Below are 20450 nucleotides of genomic sequence, written 5' to 3' on the forward strand. Positions count from 1 at the left end.
TGGAGTTTTTTGTCTGTCCTCTGAAAAGTATCTCCATGTTGTAGCTTCAAGTCATGCAGTGTTCTCCCTCCATGCCCTGCTGCTAACAATGAAAACTTGACCATTGTATATTAGCAGAAAACAGCCAGTGACAAACTGTTTTGCAAAAAGACCAGAAGAACTTTCCTGCCTTTATGTCCTGAAGTGATCTGCTTTAGATGAAATGGGAATAGCCCTCACCTGAGAGGAGCTGCAGAGAAAGCTCATTTGAATTTCTGAGGCATTAGATGGAGAGGGTTTACTCCTCCTTCAGCTTTCTTGCTACAAAGTAGTTTGTGGTTCATACACGGCCATTTAAGTTCTTGAAACACTCAACCACTACAGAAACAAAAGAATGTTCTCAAATTCTTTACTGCAAGCTTTTCTTCATAGTCCTTTGGAAGTGTTTTGATCAATGTATTTGATGATTCACCTACAACAGACTGCATAGTGCTCTTGTATCCTGTATTTGTGGATAGCTCAAGCTTCTTTTGGGCTGCTATGTGAAAAATAAAACAAGTTGCTTCAAAGGAAGTAGAATTAATAAAACTTGGTTTCCTACAGGTGTGTGTGGTTGTTTGGTTTGTTGCTTTGTTGTTTATTTTGTGGGTTGTTTGTTTGTTTGTTTTTTTAGCAAACAATTATTTGCATGTAGTTTTCTTTTCCTCTTTACCAGCTTTGAGTAGATCTATAGATCTGTGATAATCTATGCAACAGTCAGAGGGCAAGTGATTATGAGGCAGTATTTAAAAGCATGAATATATATTTGTGTGTGTATAATCGGTACATATATGACTTATTCACATTTATAGTTTTTTAGACTAGTTCTTGTGTTTAGAACACCACTCTTGTAATATAAATCAGTATTGTCGCTATATCCTGTGACCCAGTAGATTTTTAGGCTGTCCTCCTAAGATCTAGGAAAGACTGAGAGCCCTATGGAGGTTTTGTTGTTGTTGTTTTCAAATTATTTGTGGATCTGCATATCTCTAGATCTCTTGGTTAGATGTGGATCAGCTGGAGAAACCAACAACAACAAACTCTGCTTCCATCTTTTTGAAGCTGATGAAACTGTTGACCCTGTTGTATAAGTCAGGCTGAGCAAAATTGCTTCCTTTTCAGAATACTTGATATTGACACTCATAAGCAGTAATATTTATTTGTATTCTTAAATTATCAAAAATTTGTTTCAGTATAAGTGCTTGGGTGATCCAAAAAGTAGAGAATCTGCCTTGAGTTGAAACAGTAGCTTTGGACTTTCATTTTAAGTCCTAGAAATCAAAGTTGCCTATGTTGAAAACCTTGGGCATTACCCCCTCAGCTGTTGCTCGTACAGTTGTGTTTGGCCTTTGTGCTTATTTTGAATGCGTAAAGTAATTGCCTGATTTTGGTTATGGTGCCTTTCCACTTAAGCAACTGGTAGGTGGATCTGTGTGTTTGTGTTCTGCTTTTATCTGTCACTGCAATCTGGAATTTATAAAAAATAGATTGAAGGCTATTGATACTGCATTATGCACACCAGTTCTTTGACATCTGACCCAATTTACAAAAAGTCCACATCACATTTGGTAAATAGGCTATATAAACCTCAACAGCTAGAGAGCTCCATCACATCTGAGGAAACTGCTTGCTTTTGAAAGATGCCAGACATCTGTTCCCTTAGTAGAAATACCTTCAATCTCGAAAGACAGTTGACTAGAAATGTGGTGGGTTGAAGAGATTTGTTTAACTGGCTTTTTCAGTACAGTTAAAGGAAAAGGGACTTCATCCTTACTGTAGCCACAATAGCTCTTTTGGTCCTATGTGCACTCATGGACAAAAAATACAATTTGCTTCTCCCTGTATATATTTTTGTGCTTTATTGCTTTTGCCTTAACCCTGTATTTAGATGCACTTCAGTTACTACATTTTTTTAATACATCTGCTTGGCACTGTAATTCACAGAAACACAGGTATTTATAGTTCTTTGCAAAGTCATATCAGTTTCAAGTAATAGCTTCCTCTGTGACCTGCTTATATGTAAACCCCTTAAGAGTTCTGTCAGAAAGTTTAATAGAATTTGGAGAGCAAACACTTTAAAAATTCCAGTCCTAAAGCTTGTCTAATTATTTGAGCTTTTGATTTTCCTTTATTATAGAACATTTACTGTCCCAAATGTATATCTGGTATTATCAGCATTACTTGAAAAAAAATGTGTCTTATGCAGAAGCTATCGAAGTTTTCATAGGTAGTTTGGTAATCAACTAATAATATTGGTTCCACGAAATTCCTGTTCCAGTGTTCAGCTGTTTGCACCTACTGAATATAGTTCCAGGATGTATTATCCTTCTGGTTTTTTAATTTATTACTGCATAACTGCAGGCAAATGTAAATAAAACTCAGGCACCCCTTTGGATCTCAGTCATATTCTTTTTTGAATAGAGTAACTGGGGTAGTTTTCTTCTTTTCTTACAGCAGACAGGACTACAGCTTACAGAGTCTAGATCTATATGCCTTCCTAGATTGTTTATTCAGTGGCATATATCAAATAATTTTGCTACTTTTCATATTATTTACCAGCTTTACAATATACAACTATTTAGCAATGCTGGCATGAGGAAATCATTATTGGATATTCTCACTCTTGTAGGTGTTCTTTAAGGAACAAATTCCTACCACATAAAGCAGAAGGCATCATCTCACACCATTTATAACACACCTCATTCTATGGAAGTTACAGACTTTTATTTATTAATTCACTGCTGAAAGTGTAATATGCAGAATTTCTAGGCTTGTTTTTAATACAGTACAACACTAAATGCTAATAAATAAATAAATAATATCAATGAGAACTAGAAGCTGGCAGTGATTAACTTTAAAAACAAACAAACATAATTGTCACTTATCTTTGTTTCACTAAAGCAGGCAGGTTTTGCCCTAGATTCTCTGAAAGAAAATTAGAAACAAAGTTTTTAAACCCTTCATCTCAAAAATGACTTTAACAAAGACCCAAAATACATGACAATTAAAAGCGTGGTGATATTGTGTTACTATATAAGGCCTTCATGAAAGAAGAATACAACCTAGGAGTGACAGAATGAAGTAAGCTATTTAAAGAGAATGCCTTCTGTTGCAGGTTATTGTGAATGCAGCAGAGGTTTCATATATAAATATCTAACAGATTTTCATTTCTAAATAGATTTAACATTACTCAACACCTCTGCACACCTTTTCTTCTCAGTGGTTGGATTCCAGATCCAGAAATGTTCCATGAAATAAATGTTCCTGTGTTTAAATCTGAAGTTGTTTTCTGTAGGAGGCGGCAGGATGTTCACATTCAGTGGGGTGCCAGTTTAGTAATTTTGTTCAAAGTGCATGGTGAGAATAATCTTTCTCCTAAAATGAAGCACAAGGATAAGTAATAACTTTTTATGCATGATAAGCATCAAAAATATGAGCCTGCTGGTCTTTGCTTTTCATTTTTCTTTACCTTTGTCTTTCAGTCAGAGCCTCCTGCAGTGTGCACACAATGTGATCAATAACTCAATAACTTTTTTCATGCAGTAATTATCTCCATGTGGTATTATCTGAACACTGTTTTTTCTTTATTACCCAAAAGATGCAGGAGATATTTATATAACCAGCTGATTCAATTTTGGATGAAGCTGCTTCACAACACCAGGAGAAAGTTTGTTTTAAATAGCCTTTTTAACAAATGCTCTATGGAAAGCTTACCAGACAGTACTTTTTTTTTCTAAGGGAAAAACTATTCTAAATACTTTTTACTTAATACTTTATATTTAATTAAGTACAAAGTAAATGAGAATGCCCTGTAAAAGATTTTTCAGCAATTATGCTAAGTAACTATAAAAAGCCTATTCAGAAAATAGATACAACTGTTCTGAAGTTCCTCAATGATGACTGGACTACTGATTTTTCAGAGTAAAGACTTATCTTAAAAAATAATGTTCCTATCTGGAATACATTTTCATTTCATTGGTTTCTAATTTTCACAGATCGAGATCTTACAAGAGTCACGAATGATGATTCCAGACTGCCAGCGCAGATTAGAAATTGCACATGCAGATCTTAGTCAACTACTAGTAAGTATAACCCCATAACCCACTGATTAACAAATGCTGCTGTTCCTTGATGAACTTGGATAAACATGCCTGTCTGCACTGCAATTGCAGCATGTTAGAACTGGATTGAAGAATTACTTTTTATAGGTCCCAAAACTAGCATCCTGTAACATACCAATATTTCATTTTAGATAACTGTCTCTGCAGACTTGGTCTTCAGTCTATGAAAACTGTGCATCTTAAAATATTATAAGGTGACTTTAATGGAACGTACACTCAATATAAACTTAAATACTGAACTGCTAGAATAGACTCTGAATTCCTGAGCTAGTTACATATCACGAAGGGTAGTTCAGATGCTTTAGGTAACTTTCTAGGTAGTGTAGATGCATATAATATGCTTGTAGTGAACTGAAATAGTTCACTGAAAATACTTTGCTATAGACAAGAAACAAGACAGCTGAGTCCTTGCCATGTACTGCTTTCTGTTTTATTAGTAAGGTGAGCACTAGTGCCACATTTTAAAGATATGAATACCTGCAGTAATAAATAGTAGATTGTACAAACCGATGCACTGAAACTATACTGTTTGAAGATCATCATGCCTATTTTAAAATCTGCCTTCTCATCAAGAATTCAGCTACAGATGTAAATGCTACTGTGAAGCTAAAAATACATACCCTAATTAAGCCCCAGACACAATTGATGGCTAGAATGCAAATCCCTTCTCAAAGGAAAACTCAAGGTGTCTTATCCTCAGGTAGTGTGCCTCTACTGTTTTCCAAAATAAATGGTCAGTACCTGGGAGGATTTAGTGTCCTTTTGTCAGTCAATTAGTTGCTTAACAGTTAGCTGGTCTAGATTTCAGTGGCATGCAGAAGTGGTACTATTGATCCATACAGTGTGCTGGGTAAACTTAAAACAATGAGTGGAGGGAGTTATGATTGTTAAGAATTCAGGAGCTGCTTTCTATGCTTAGCTCAACTTCAATGCTTTTATTAAAATCAGCTATGTAGTATTATGTTTTTTTCAATTGTCAGTCTGCTCAAGCTTTTTCCTAACAGTACTCATGTTCTGAGGTCTGTTGTTATTGGTTCCAGTTACACTGTCCTTGGTTTTAAATAATTAACAGAATAAAATAAAGGTATGCACACTCACACAACAGCCATTATCTTGGACCTTAAGTAGCGCTTAAGAAATTACCTGTGTTTTGAGTCATGTAGAGCTAGTGCTTTAAATAATGATATATCCCGTGTTTCTCAGAATCATTGAATAGTTTGGGTTGGAAGGGACCTTCAAAAGTCATCTAGTCCAGCCCCCCAGCAACGATTAGCAACATCTTACGTTGTTCAGAGCCCCATCCAGCCTGGCCTTGAGTGTCTGCAGGGATGGAGCATCTACCACTTCTGGACAACCTGTGCCAGTGTTGCACCACCATCATTGTAAAAAATTTCTTCCTCATGTCTAGTCTGAATCTCCCCTCCTTTACTTAAAACCAGCACCCCTTGTCCTGTCATAACAGGCCCTGCTAAAAAGTCTGTCCCCATCTTTCTTATAAAACCCTTTTAAGTACTGAAAGGCAGCAATAAGGTCTCCCCCGAGCCTTCTCTTCTCCAGGCTGAACACCACCAACTCTCAGGCTGTCCTCACAGGAGAGGTGTTCAATCCTGCTGATCATTGTTGTGGCCTCCTCTGGCCCCTCTCTAACAGGTCCATGTCCGTCCTGTACTGAGAGCTCCAGAGCTGGACACAGGACTCCAAGTGGGGTCTCAGCAGAGGGGCAGAATCACCTCCCTCAACCACTGGCCATGCTTATTCTGATGTAGCCCAGGATACAGGTGGCTTTCTGGGGTGCAAGCACACATTGCTGGCTCATGTCCAGCTTTTCACCCACCAGTACCCCCAAGTCCTCTGCAGGGCTGCTCTCCATCCCTTCATCCCCCAGCCTGTATTGATATTGGGTGTTGCCCCAACCCAGGTGCACTTGGCCTTGTTGAACCTCATGAGTCTCACATGGGCCCACTTCTTCAGCTTGTCCAGGTCCCTCTGGATGGCATCCCATCCCTCAGGTGTGTCAACTGCACCACTGAGCTTGATGTCATCGGCTGACTTGCCAAGGGTCCACTCAATCCCACTATCTGTGTTATTCATACCACTGAGGGACACCACTTGCCACTGATCTCCATCTGTACACTGAGCATTGACCGCTACCATCTTGATACAAACATCCAACAAGTTTCTCATCCACCAAGCAGTCCATCCATCAAATCCACACTGCTCTGATTTAGGAGGAAGGATGTTGTGGGGGACAACAAAGGCCTTACAGAAATCGAGATAGATGACATCCACAGCCCTTCCTTTGTCTGCTGATGTAAGATACTCAATTGTAGAAGGCCACTGGTTGGTCAGGCAGGACTTGCCCTTGGTGAAGCCACTCTCACTGTCTCCATCACCTCCCTGTGCCTCAGCATAGCTTCCAGGAGGATCTGTTCCATGATCTTCCCAGGCACAGAGGTGAAGCTGACAGCTCAGTAGTTCCCAGGGTCCTCCCTTCTACCCTTTTTAAAAATGGGTGCAACATTTCCCTCTTTCCAGTCACCAGGGGCTTCACCTGACTGCCACGACTTCTCAAATATCATGGAGAGTGGCTTGGCAGCTACAACAGCCAGTTCCCTCAGGACTCTGCGATATATCTTGTCAAGTCCCATAGGCTTATGTAGGTTCAAGTTCCTCAGGTGGTCATGAACCTGATCTACTCTTATTGTGGGAGGGACTTTGCTGCCCCGGTCCTTGCTTTTGAGGTTCACCCACTTGAGAGGTGTGGAAAGAAAGAATGCTGCTGAAGACCAAGGCAAAAAAAGTTTTTGAGTACCTCAGCCTTCTCCTCAGTTGTTGTTACTAGTTACCTTCTTAAATTTAATCCCATGTCAATTATTTTCAAAATACTCAAAAATTTTGTTTTTGATTCCAGGAAAATGAAAAAGAATTGGAAGAAGCTGAAGAGTATAAAGAAGCACGTTCCATACTGGAGTCAGTGAAGCTGGAAGCCTAGAAGTTTTTCAGTAGTCTCTTTATATGCATTAGCACTAGGTCCATTCCACACCTTCACTATGGCTCTATTACTATTGTTGACTTGCTAAGGTTCCCTTTATGCAAACTGGCCTTTCTCTAACTGCAAGATGCACCAAATAAAGGACATTCTGAAACTCTGTGTGTTCCATATTCAGGCAAAATAGAAACATTTCCAGTTCATATCAACTACAAAAAGGAAAAATAAAGCAAATTTAATGTAAGCTTAATAGTGTAATAGCTAATACGCAGAACTGAGTCTAAACAATTCAGGCTAAGAAACAAAGTTTGGCTATGTAATTAACATGAGGGACCAATAACTACTTTAGAATGAAATAGAATAATAATGTAGTTTGAGCTAGAAGGGACCTTAAAGATTCGTCTAGTTCCAACCCCCCTGCCTTGGGCTTTAGAAGCACCTTATATTTGAAATAATTTCAAGCCATTATAGCATTAACAATCTGTACTGAAAGAAGAGATGGATTAAATGAAACTTCAATGTCACCCATCTTTTCCTCTATGATGCATTTTATCTGTAATTTTATCAAATATTTCTTCCTTGTTTATCTTTGAGCCTAAGACAGAATTAAGAGCTGATTCCAAATCTGTCAGTTTGCCAGGCGTTGATTTGTAGAGCCCAATTCACACCATTAGGACTGATCAAACTTACATTACTTTTTCAAGAAACAGAATTTAACAGCTGACTAGTATGCTGTCAGTTGTATCTGCCGGTCAGAGTTCTGGACTGAATGCTTTTCCTGAAAGCACCCTGGTGTAAATGAGGTGGGTTATTGTTGGGGTTTGTGGTTGGATTTTTTTTTTTTTTTTTTTTTAAACAAAGCAGAAACTCCAGAAGGTGAAGAACTAATGGGTAAGGGAACAATGGTTAATATGCCCAGAAGACCATTAAAACATTATGTACAAAAGCTATGGCTCTTTCAGAATAGCTTCTCTAAACTGCGAACAGTAGTGCTGCTGATGAACAAGCACGCTTTTTACACTTGTTTTTCTAGTTTGAAAGTGCTCTGGTATGTTTCCTAAAAGCAACACAAAGCACACTATACCTTTGGTGTGGTGCTATATTGAATACTCAATAAAGTTTTTTGTTAATTTCCCTGATTTTGGGTAAACTGCAGTTTCAGTAGCTCTATTTGTATACCTTAAGCACATTGGGAGTAATAAGTGTACTCCTCCATCACTCTTAAGCACTGCTCCAACAGATTGTCAACACTACAAGGTTTCCGATTCACTGCAGAATGACCTGCTTTTGAAGTGAACCCAGACCACTACTAGACAGTGCTAAGAGGTGAAACCTTTTGTGACACTATTAGGGTTTCATAAGAGTACATGCACACCCTCTTACCAGCACTGCGTCCTAGGCACGTAACTGCCAAACAGACACTGCCTGGTTCGCAGCACAAATGAACTGCTACTGAGGAGAACATCCATCTTTCAATACTCCTTTCAGCCAGCTGTTGTACAGATCTTCACCAGGAAAGGTAGCTGGAGCAGACAAATCAGATGGCATGTCTTAGCTGACCACAACAGCAACTCTGCTTGTGGCCATCAAGTGGAGTGTGGTGCATAAATGCTGAGCTGAAAAGTGTGAAGAGGTGTCAAGTGTGCTGGGTACAGCAGCATTAAAATAAAAATCACTCTTCTTCAGAAGAATACACGCTTCCACAGCACAAACTCACAGAAAAACGATGTGCAGTTGCTGAGTACCAGAGGAAATGCAGGTCAGCATGAAAGCCAGAGGCATCACTTAAAGTGGCTGAAGGAAAGTTGCACTGTGGTCTGGCTTAGGTCAGCATTTAAAGGCACATGGGACTGAGTAGCTACCATGTAAACCAGGCTCCGGGAAAAAGTTCTTGGTGCAATAGTTTTTCTAGGGTAGAGTGGTTTTGCATGTTTGCCTAATACTTCAAGCTGTTTTCTTGCTCCTTCTGATTATGTCAGGAACCAAGGTGATACTGTCCCCTCTCTATTTCTTCTTCCCTCTTACTAAGTTCTCCAAAAGACTGAGCATGTTCTGTTGTATAGAAAACAGACAGCCTCACTGACAAAAATCAAGGCATGTTCATATCTGTAAGGACTTACTCTCTTGTCTCCAGATGTCTCTGGAAGTGTCTAACTTCTGAGAGGACAGCAGCATGATACCTGTAAAAACTATAAAAAAAAAAAAATTGTGACAATGCAGCAATAACAATGCAGCTGGCCCCCCCGTGTGAAGGGTGACTGGCAAAGCCATGCAGATAAAGCATTACTCATGCTAGTAGTACAATTGATCCAGTGACAGATTGCAGTAGACTGCATTTTTCCAGTAGCACTTGAGTGGCCAGATGCAGATTATTCATAAAAAATACTATTTTTGCTCACAAAACATTTATGACTGAAGTTCCATAGCAAAGTAAAATACAGAAAAGTAAGTAGTATTGTTACTACCCTCTCAGATCCCAAACTCAAAAGGTTGATCAAATGATACTATGCTCTTTCTTAAAGTTATGTACTCTCTTATCGGAGATACAGTTGCATTAGTGGATACAAGAGACCCAAAAAAATAAAAATCCTGTGGGCAACATTTTTGACCTCCATCCTCTTTGAACCTTGTCACTAGCTTTACTGATGCCTTTCAAAGTCTACCTAAAATTGACAAGCTGTATCTACCTTTTCATATAATGATACACATTAATTCATCACTCAGTTTTCATGCTGCATTCTTACCATGAATGCATTTCTAACACCCTGGACAGAGGTACTATCCTTCCAATTATAACCTTCTTGCTGGCAGAATCTGTTTAAGAAGTTTCTCAGTTACTTGCTAGTTGAACAAAGCGTTTGTTTTCTGAGAGGTCATGGCAGAACAGGAGTCCACATTACACCTTGACTGATGAAGCAAAAGAGGTGATTTGAGAAGAAAAAGCTAGACTGGAAATAACAACTGGGAAGTTATTGTTTTAAATTCTGTGCCCATTGCTCTGATCACATGCTTGCTAGCATGCTTTAGAGTTTACCATGGCACAGTTAAGATTCTTGCCCTTTGATTCAGAAGATGTGCCGCATCTGAAATACAGCTACAGAACAAACTTGGTATCTTCACTTGGAAACTAATATTTCTTAAGTTCTTAGTTAGAATCAAATCTGAAACTAGTGTCAAAACTCTGTCCTCTGATTTAAACTCCTTCCTTCAGACTGAGAGCTCTCCCACAGAATAGCCAGCAGCCATGGTTCAAAACATAAAGATGGGAAGAAAAATTTAAAAAAAAAAATCAAGTGCGTGGTCTAAATCAAGCAAGTAGAGCAGTTCCAATCAAGGAAAATGCTTCTCCACTGGACAATACCTGCCACTCATTCCTAATAGCCTGGAGTCCTCAGAATTACCACATCAGTAGTACAAGTGGGTGCACAGACTCTTACACTGGGTGGTTACTGAGAGTCTACTACTAAAATTGAATGGTCTGACCACCCCAGAAGGTGCAGTTCTGTTTAACTGACCTGTATGGCAAAAGAGGTGAAAGGAGTACGTATATTTAATATGTGGGCGATACAAGGCTGTTCAGTATCTTGAAGGACAAGATTATAAATCCAAAAGTCTCCAACAAATTGAAGAAAGTTTAGAAAAAAATGCGTTTCATTAAGAATACATTTAAGTAAGGAAAAATGCAAACTTTTACAAGGCAGAAATTATCTGCTTCACAAACACAGGAAAAGGTAAATGCTACACAGCATTTCTGAATGAGATGGAAGGGTTTTAGCTAATTATATGCATGTATTAGCCTAGCTCACAAGACATGGACAACAGCCCTTATACTCTCCTTCACATTAGTAAAGCTTCATCTAAAGGCATTAGCACAGCTAGAAGCTATGACCAAAGGAATGAATCAATAGGAAACATGCAGAGGAAAATAGTGAAAACTACCAAAAAGACTGAAAAACAGTTTCTATGGAAAAAATCCAGATGTTTTAGCCTGGAGAATACTGAAGGCAGTGATAGTAAGAGTCTTCAAGCGTATACAAGATTATGGAGTAGAAGAATAAACTTTGCTTAACAGAAAGAAGACGACCCAATGGGCTACAGTTACAACGAGAAACAAAAAAAGTTGGACAGTTCTACCTCCCCATAAAACAAATTACCTCTAGAACAGATTGTCCAGGGAGGTTGTGAGAGATGCATGCCCAGAGGCCTTCTCCTGGCTATGCAGCTGTGTCACATATGATACAGGGAGAGCTGATCCTAACTCAGACTCACACATTAGGGGAAAACATCTAATGTGGATAGAGCAACCATCCTTCCCCTGGCAGCATTCATCCAGTTAGGCTCACCCACTCACACAGAAGTGTAAAAAAAAAAAAAAAAGGCCCATTCAAGGTGCAGCCTCACCAGTGCCAAGTACACTGGCACAATCACTTCTCCAGTCCTGCTGGCCTCACTATTCCTGATACAAGCCAGGATGCTGTTGGCCTTTTTGGCCACCTCAGCACACTGCTGGCTCATGTTCAGCTGGCTGTCAATCAACACCCCCAGATCCTTTTCTGCCAGGCAGCTTTCCAGGCACTCTTCCCTGGGTCTGTAGCACTGCCTGGGGTTGTTGTGACCCAAGTGCAGGACCCGGCACTTGGCCTTGTTAAACCTGATAGGACTGGCCTCAGCCCATTGATGCAGCTGGTCCAGATTCCTCTGTATGGCCTTTCTACCCTCCAGCAGATCAACACTTCCACCCAACTTGGTGTGATCTGCAGACTTACTAAGGGTGCACTCAATCACCTCATCCAGATCATTGATTAAGAGATTAAACAGAACTGGCCCCACCGCTGAGCCCTGGGGAACACCACTTGTGACTAGCCAACAACTCTATCTGGCTCCACTCACCGCAACTCTCTGGGTCCGGCCCTCCAGCCAGTTCTTTACCCAGCGAAGAGCACGCCCATTCTAGCCATGAGCTGACAGCTTCTCCAGGAGAATGTTGTGGCATACGGTGTCAAAGACTTTACTGAAGTCTAAGTACACAACATTTACAGCCTTTCCCTCATCTAGTAGTTGGGTCACCTTGTCATAGAAGGAGATCAGGTTGGTCAAACAGGACATGTCCTTCATAAACCCAAGCTGACTGGGCCTGATCATATGGTTCTCTTTTAAGTGCCATGTGTTGTTAACCTTGCACTGCACATTACAATCCAGTGGATTCAAAGAAGCTGAATATGGTCCTCCTGAACAAAAGCACTAGATTATGATCCAGATCAAGTAACTTTGTCTGGCTTCCCACTTCCTGTTCACTTTTATGAACATTCACCACTAATGCAATGCCAAAAATACCGCGAATTCCCACTAGCCAGTAGTGTTTATTTTGTCCACAAGCCAGGTGAAGATAAGAGGCCAGACGTTTGGACTGAAGCTGAAAACTGAAGGATGGAGCTCACAAGGCACCAGAAGTTGACTGTGGGGCCTGCTGGAAGCAATGGGGAGGGAAGCAGAAAATTCAGTTCAAAGTCTCACCCTTAGTACAGACTCAGAGCAGGACTACAAGCTTGAGAGAAAGGAGGATAAAACATGCTGCTTATGGTCTAAGCATCTTAACAGCCCTCCTCCCACCTCAGGGCACCCACACTTCATAAGGAGCCAGAACTACACCACAAACAGAAAAGACAAACGAGAACCACTTACTGGATTCTCTTCCACATGCCATCTTGGCTATACTGTGTTATTATATATAATACAGGCCTCAAAATGAATCCAAGAGATGAGTTTTAGCCTTCAGAGGACAGGACACGAGAGACATGAAACCATCACCTTCCCCCAGTTTTCTAAATACTATTCAACCACAGTGAAAAAAACAGCACTTTTATGTTGCAAATGACTTGCTATCACATTCTGGGATCCAGCATTTTGGGTCAAATGTCACTAGAACTCTCCAAAGTCCAAAATCTAGAACCACTCAGCATGAACACTACCTTCAACAGGAAGAGGGAAAAATTCAACTTTACAAGCACTTTGTTTCCTGTAGATGTTACATTAGGTAGAAGGAAACCCAATGACCCATGGAAACAGCCTCAATTAGTAAGGTTAACACAAGCTGAATAGGTTGAAATTGGAAGAATAAGCACATTATTTATGTATCAATTAGTACTTGCTCCCCATTTCAACAAAAGGAAACAAAATTTTCTCATCCTTCCTAACAATCCAGAGGCCTCCTCCTGCCCCAGCATAATTAGTGGTAAATTTCACCACAGCTCTCCATAAGCAATCAAAAAGGCTACCTAATTAAAAAAGTAATTAGTTTACACAGATAGATGTGAGTGGGTAGATGAGTTTATGAAAATAATATGAAATTCCTCTGGATGCTTTTAGTGACTTGGCTTCTGCTGTTTTACAGCTTCTACACATTTCCAAAGGAGTGAGTTGAAAGAAAAAAACAAAACAAAACAAAAAACACTCGACTGCATTTGCAAATGAAGACAGTACCTTTCAAAAACAATAGATCAGATATGTCAATTTTATAATTTGTCCTCTGCTTTCAACAGAGAAGATAAAATTCATGTTTTTGCACAAAAATCGATGCTTCTACAAAAGGAGTAACATGTTTCATTGTCTCACATCATTTATGCAATACCTACTCACCACCTCATCTAGGTGCAAAGCTGAACTATTGCTGAACCTGGAAAAGGAACAAGATCTGTAAGAAGCTAGAACAGCTCCTGATACCAGACCAGACCAAGGGCTCTTGCTCCCAAGCATCTTGCCACCACCATGAGCCAGAAGAAACACCCTGGGCAGGGATACATTTTTATCAGGGTGAAGTTAAACCCTCACACTCCATATGTCTTGACTCCTGTAATGTCCTCAAATGCAGGAAACTTGATTGCATCATTGTGGCAGCAGGGAGCTGTATTGTCACTCTCTTGAGTTGGGGGACAGATGTGGCACACAAAAGCCCATAGCCAATAGCCAAGGGAAAAAATGTAAGAAACTGCAGCAATCCTTGACAACAACTAGGAAGATCTGCCAGAGACATCAGCAAGTTAGGAGACTTCCTCCCTCAAAGGCTTTACAGTGGCCCATAGCTACTGATGGATCTCACCTCCATGAATGCACCAAATACCATTTGTGACCTTCAAAAAAAATGGCAATAAAAACTCCAACCAGCATAAAAGAGCAAGCTGCCTTCTAAAGAGTGTTAAAAAAAAAAAAAAAACCAAACAAAACACCACCACACTCAAAAAACTGTTACTCTTAGGTGAGCAACTTAAACATCAGTAAACTTCAGTTTTATAATCCTTGAATTTAAGGAGGCATACATAAAACTGAAGTTTTAAACAGTGATTTCAAAAAAGATACAACTACCTACACTGAGTTCTTTAACCAATTTGTTTGTAAAGGATCCAGAGACCAACTCTCATTGGTGCTGCCCCATACTCTGAGGAAAATAGAGTAAGCTCGAAATTTCTGGCTATGTGGACTCATGAGAACCCAAGCTGAAGACATCTAAAATTCCACATGTACCCTCAGGCACAGTAAATGGAGCTACTGGGGGAAAAAAAAGCAGAGTGATGAAAAGGAAGCAATTTTCACAGTAATGCTAACAAACCTCAGAGAACCTTGTCCAACCAATTTTAAATCAGTAACTATCAATACTACCTACACACTGTTCAGCAGCCTGCATAAAGTGAGATGGTGAACCTAGTCCATTTCTGAATATTATTGAGAATTTACCCAGCTAACATGTAAAAAGCCATCACATTACATCTCCACTGTGCCGTGTGGGCTGTACAAATGAAGGAGAACAATAATCCAAACGAGTTTATGGTCTCAGTGACCATATGAACACGTGAATGAGACAAGCAAAAACATCAAAAAGAGGTAATTGCTAACTAGACGAGTCTTAGCCAGGAGAAAAGTAGGGTGGCCACACCACCTGGTTGCTACTGGAAATCAGTTTCTTTCCACAGACAGGCAGAGCTGAGACTGATTTAAACTGGAAAGAGGACAACCAGTGTTCTCACCTGGCTTTCAACTCAAGTCCCTGTGTAAAACAACTACACACAACAAATAAAAAAAATGCAGTCTTACATGAGCAAAGGACAGCTGGGAGAGGAGAGGTGACAATTAAAATCCTGTAATATCATGTGGCAAATAGGAAACTGCTAAACTACAAAGAGTTCCAAGGCAGAGCCATTTCTTCTACAGGTAAGAAAGGGGCAACATGGGAGAATCTATATCCTAAATACTAGCCCCTTCAAAGGAGCCCAAAACTGAGCTGACATGGGAACTAAACTACTGTCCTATCATTAAACTATTTTCTTGTAATTAAAAGGAGGGCTGCCAGAGCAATGTCAAGATACATCACAGAAATGACAAGTCAAGGCAGGAAAGGTCAGACAGTTTTGCTAAGACTAAGCATATCCTGTGGATAAACAGAAGATTCCAGTCCCTTCTACATCAAACACATCACCTTTCTGAAAAGTCTTCTATTAATTTTTAATGGAAAACTCAGCTGGAGCTAGACCAATACTCTCTATTTAGACTTCCAAATATCAAACTTTACTCAAAAATTGCATCATCAGCTGCCTATGATGAAGAGCGCTTCACAGCTGACTTAACTTGAAAGAGATGTGCTACTCTTCATATAGATGTCCTTCAGAAACAGACAATCTATTTTCAAGTTTTATTTCTCCCTTACAAAGCTCAGGAAAAGGCATAAAACGTTGTTCTGTAGTTTCACATGCAATGGCAAAACAAACACACACTGGCCAGATGCTTGATGAGCCTGAGACAAACTTTACTTTGTTTTAGAGCAATTACAAGGCAGAGCGGTAAACTGCTATTGGGGTAAGGTTATCAACAGCACCACAGTTTTGTTTTGTTGTTACTCAGCAAATCAGTTAGTGTCTCCAACCTTCAGGTCACTTTTCCATTTAAAAACAAAACAAACCAAACAACAACAAAAACACCAAACAGACACAAACCAAAACACACATACCAAACCACCACCCAAGTGTTTCAAGTTTTGTTTTCCCCGTGGTGATGTCAGGATTATTTCAATTTAGTAATTTTGTTCTCTGATGACATTTAAGTGAACAACGTACACTTAACTGAAGAAGTGAGAAATACTTCATTGTTAAAAACTTTACACTCAAACACACAAGCTTCAGAACTTCTTGGCAGTTTTAAGCACAGAACTTAATCATGCCAGAATGTTTTAAGCCTGCAGTATGCTGTATTACAGGTAGTTAATACTGTTAACCAAGCAAAACCAACGATTCTCTTACAAGAGAAAAATCAAACGCACTGCAGGATTAACACGTCAAAAAGATATGCTCACTTTCTACTTGCTTTTTAAAAGTCTTCTGCACTGAAACTCAGTGGTAAATCTGAGTGAAGTGCCAAGGTGGAGAGGGTAGGAGATGAACAAGTATAATAGCTGGAGAGCTTGTTGTCAGGTAGTTAGATTAACTCTGGATGCACATGACTTGGGCTCCAGGCAGAGAATGAATCCAAATGCATATCTCATTCCAATGAGACAACCATGCCCTACCTTCCAGAACCCAACAGCGCATACACTGTGCTAAAAATGTTATCGTGGCAAGATCATCACAATGGCCAGCATGCTTTGCAGTCCAGGATAAAGACCTATAAAGATGTGACAAGACAAAATATTCACCATGTCAGCTACTTTTTGAGCTACAACTAGGGAGAGAAATTTTACCAAGGCTTATATACAGACAAGGCTTCCTTGAGCTCTTATTCCCTCTAGGAATCTCAATAAGCAGTCTGAGGAGCCAGTAACTGTTTTCAAACATTGAGTTCAAAAAGGAACACACTTATCCTGACTGTATTGGGCTATTTTATCTCTGCCTCTCTAATTCTCCCCCTGCAGAGCAGAAGGCAGGCATACTCTGAAGACAGCATAGGAGAGAAGAGCTGTGACAGCTGGGAGCCATCCAAAGTAAAGAAGGCCATTTGCAGGAGGTTTCCTCACCCAGCATGTCACCATCCCCTGCACTAGGCTCTCTCTCCCGCAACCCCTCGCTGCTTCATTAGCTGTAAATGATGTGGCTTAGGAAGGAAGCAGAACTTTATTAACATTTGGAGAGGCCAGCACTGCACATACAGACTTGATTTGCTGATTACCAGCAACCAAGCCACACATTGTGTTCTAGCTCCCACCTCAATGTGGACACCCCAACACATGACTTTCTACATCCTCACCCTCAAAGAGTGGAAATAGCACCATCCTTGCCACCCTTGCCTCCAACACTAAAAAAAGAAAACCTAATACCTCCACTCTAAAACTACTCTCACACTGTCCATCTGTGGACCGGTCATCACCAAGGGTATAAAAAGGGCAGTAATTGTGATGGAGTTGCTGGACTCACTGACCCAAAAGGCCTTTTCCAGCCCACTCTTACAAGATGTCACCATTGCCATCATATTCTGTGGTTTCTGTTGGCTACATGCCATGACTCTCAGGTGTACCTTCATGCAAGTTTATCCATCCAAGTAATTGCTACTATTCTAGGCTGAAAGTAACCTACCAAGAGCAGACTCAGTTTATGCCAGGCAAAGATAAACCCAGTCAGGCACTTACCACACTTGTGACATGTTATTGCTCCACTATGTGGCCTGAAATCCTTTATTAATCACATGAGTACAGTTCCTCCACTGCTTGTCACTAGGGATGAGGCACCTGCGGTCTGACCAGCTGCAATCATGAGCACATGCTGCTCTTTCAATGTAGGAGGCAAAGAAGGCTCCAAGCCTCTAATAGTTTCATGCCTGGTCACTACAGCTAAATGAAATACTTTTTCTGCACAGTACTCTGGTCCCCAAACACACTATTTCTAACACACAAAGTACTTTCTGCCCATTACAAAATTCGATACCTTCTTCTCAACTAGAGCATAAAGAAAAAAAACGCCTTTCAGTCCTGTAGCTTCTCTAGCAACTGAGGATACAAAATTCTGGGTTGCTGAGTATCATCTCCCCTTATAGCACCCTGCTTACAGAAAATATCTGCTATAGTTAGCCTGTGCTTTCAGCTGAGAAGGGACAGCCAGTTTCAAATGTGAAGAAATCTGCAAGACTTACATTGAGGTTTGTACGACTCTTCGCTATAGCTACAACATGAGAAAACTGTCCCATGTTCATGACAATTTTAGGAGGCAAAGACACTTCTTTTTGCAGAATGTCAATTCAAACATCGTAAGCCATGACTGAAATATCAGCCACTGGCTGGACTAATCAGAAAAAGAGAGGCCTGCAGGCATAAGAGTTTATGTCTATGCAGAGCAAACAGATAAAGCAAACAATGGTATAAGGTCTGAAAATGAAACCCAAACAGAAAGCTGAAAAAGAATGTTTTTTTTGACAAAACATTTATTTACCTCTTTCCAGCCAGTAGCAGGCTCGTGAGAATCTAGATTTTTATTTTCTCTAAACACAATTCGCAATTTCTTCTAACACAACCAATCATCCAAAAACCCAAAATGTTTTTTCCTAGAAGAAAAAAAACCAAACTACAATGTTAAGAGAGCTATCCCCTAGGGCTACTTTGGAATTTTAACATGTTTATGGTCATCAACATAAGTACTACCAATGGGATACCCTAAACTAAACTCAGGCTGGCGCCAGCACATCTCTGTCATTTCATAAACTATTAAAATGGGAGACAGACAGCACTGTTCGGGATGTATACATATAAGCTGTGAAGAGTTCAAGACTACAAAACACTCTGCATACACAAATACATTGAAAACACAAAGGTAGTCTCGGGGAAAAAAAGTTAATAACCTCACCATGGTAGAAAAGCAGGACACGTCTTCAATGCAGGGGCCACCAGGGCTGCTGCGACTCCCCGCTGCCGAGCACTGCCTTCCCACGTGTTTTTGCTAATGTCACACAGACCTTTTGCCTAATCAAGAAACTTGACCTTTACTGTCTATTGCAGGTATTAGGCTGAAAGGTGAAATGTTTTCGGCGATAATGAGAACAAAATGTAGGTTCCATCTCCTCTTTAAGTTACTAAGAGCATAAGCCACGAAAGAAAAATACCCTGGCCTTTATTTTATTTTAGTATTTCATATGCAAGCTGTTTTTCTTGATTAGATGACAAAACATCAAAACATCCCCAATTTTATACTATTAAAAACAAAACAAAAAGCTGGGGGCGAAAGCAAAACAACGCTTTTCCTTCTGCCACATAGCAGAGCTTGCAAATAATTTCCCTGGGGAACGCGAGGCAGCCTATTATGCCATTTGCTTCCCTTTTATTTCGTGCAAAGTCCAGCGCTTTGCCCTCAGAGGTGCCACCGTCTCGCTCCCCGTCCCGCAAGCCCCGGCTCAGCCGTTGAGGCGACCCCTCACACAACCCTGGGCCGAAGCAGCCCCACTACCTGCGGTGGTTTCACTGGGGCCCCTCCGATAGCTCCAGACACCGCCTAGAGAAGCCGTCGGCCGCTGCCTCTACCGTCGCCTTCTCCATCCCAGACCGACACCCCCTCCCGCCTCCAGGTGGGCAGCGCATGCGCGGCAGGCGGCCGCCGCGGCGGCCATTTTGGCGGCTTCGCGCCTGTGGCAGGAGCGAGGGGTTTCCCCGGACGCCTTTTCTGCGCGGGCTGCAATTATTTTTTCTAATGAGTCATTTTAGGTCTAATCCGCATTCTCGGACTCCGCCTCTCGCCCCTGTGTTGTTGCCTGGCAGGGGTGGGGGAGGTCGGCTTGTGTTCTCAAAGATTTTGCCTTTTGTTTTCGGCTGAGGCCGGGCGCTGACCGCGGCCTCACGCAGTCCCCGCCCGCCGCGGGGCCGACTCTGGGGACAGCCGAGGGCAGCTCCCCGGGGCCCCGGCTCTGGGGACAGCCAGGGTCGCACGGCGAAGGAATAGCGACAAGTCGAGGCTTTCGGCGAGCGCGGGGTGTACCAGGCGGTTGTGCAGGGGGAGGGGGCCATTAAGCGTTGCTGCTCCTCTCGTTAAAAATGGCCGCGCCTGTGGCTCTTTAAAAATTAGCCATCGGCAAAACACCATCTCCAGGCGCTGCCGGTGGCCGCGGAGAGCCTGGCCGGCCGCGGGCGCCCGTCCTGCGGCGAGCGCGCTGGCGGGGCGGTCTGGGCGCGTCGGAGGGCCGGAGCAGGGCCCGGCGGCCGCGGGGAGCCGAGGGCAGAGCTGCCGTCGCCGGCCGGGGGTCTCGGCCTGGGACAGGCCGTTGCGCTCCGCGAACGGTGGCGGGGACTGCGCCCACCACTGCGGCCCGGCCAGGAGTCCGGCGCTGGGTTTTCTCAGCAGTTTAGGGGTTTTTTTGTGCAACTCCCA

At 41.5% G+C, this 20450-nt stretch overlaps 1 protein-coding gene and 1 long non-coding RNA gene across 2 annotated transcripts in view; one reads left to right on the top strand and one right to left on the bottom strand.

Annotated features, from left to right (window-relative positions):
- The window catches only part of TBCA (tubulin folding cofactor A), a 33630-nt gene extending 25651 nt beyond the window's left edge, over positions 1-7979 (top strand). Inside the window, exons 3-4 of the mRNA XM_065860702.2 lie at positions 4014-4100; positions 7051-7979. Of these exons, the coding sequence (XP_065716774.1) occupies positions 4014-4100; positions 7051-7131 (168 nt within the window). The 3' untranslated portion in view covers positions 7132-7979. The remainder of the gene's footprint in view (positions 1-4013; positions 4101-7050) is intronic.
- Positions 1859-19621, bottom strand: LOC139826401 (uncharacterized). Its single transcript, XR_011736434.1, has 3 exons — positions 19536-19621; positions 9249-9317; positions 1859-3393 (listed from the first exon to the last, which is right to left on the bottom strand). It is a non-coding gene; the product is annotated as an uncharacterized lncRNA (long non-coding RNA).
- Between the last annotated feature and the right edge of the window lie 829 nt (positions 19622-20450).

Source organism: Patagioenas fasciata, chromosome Z (genome assembly GCF_037038585.1).
Source record: "Patagioenas fasciata isolate bPatFas1 chromosome Z, bPatFas1.hap1, whole genome shotgun sequence".
NCBI classification, from domain to species: domain Eukaryota; kingdom Metazoa; phylum Chordata; class Aves; order Columbiformes; family Columbidae; genus Patagioenas; species Patagioenas fasciata.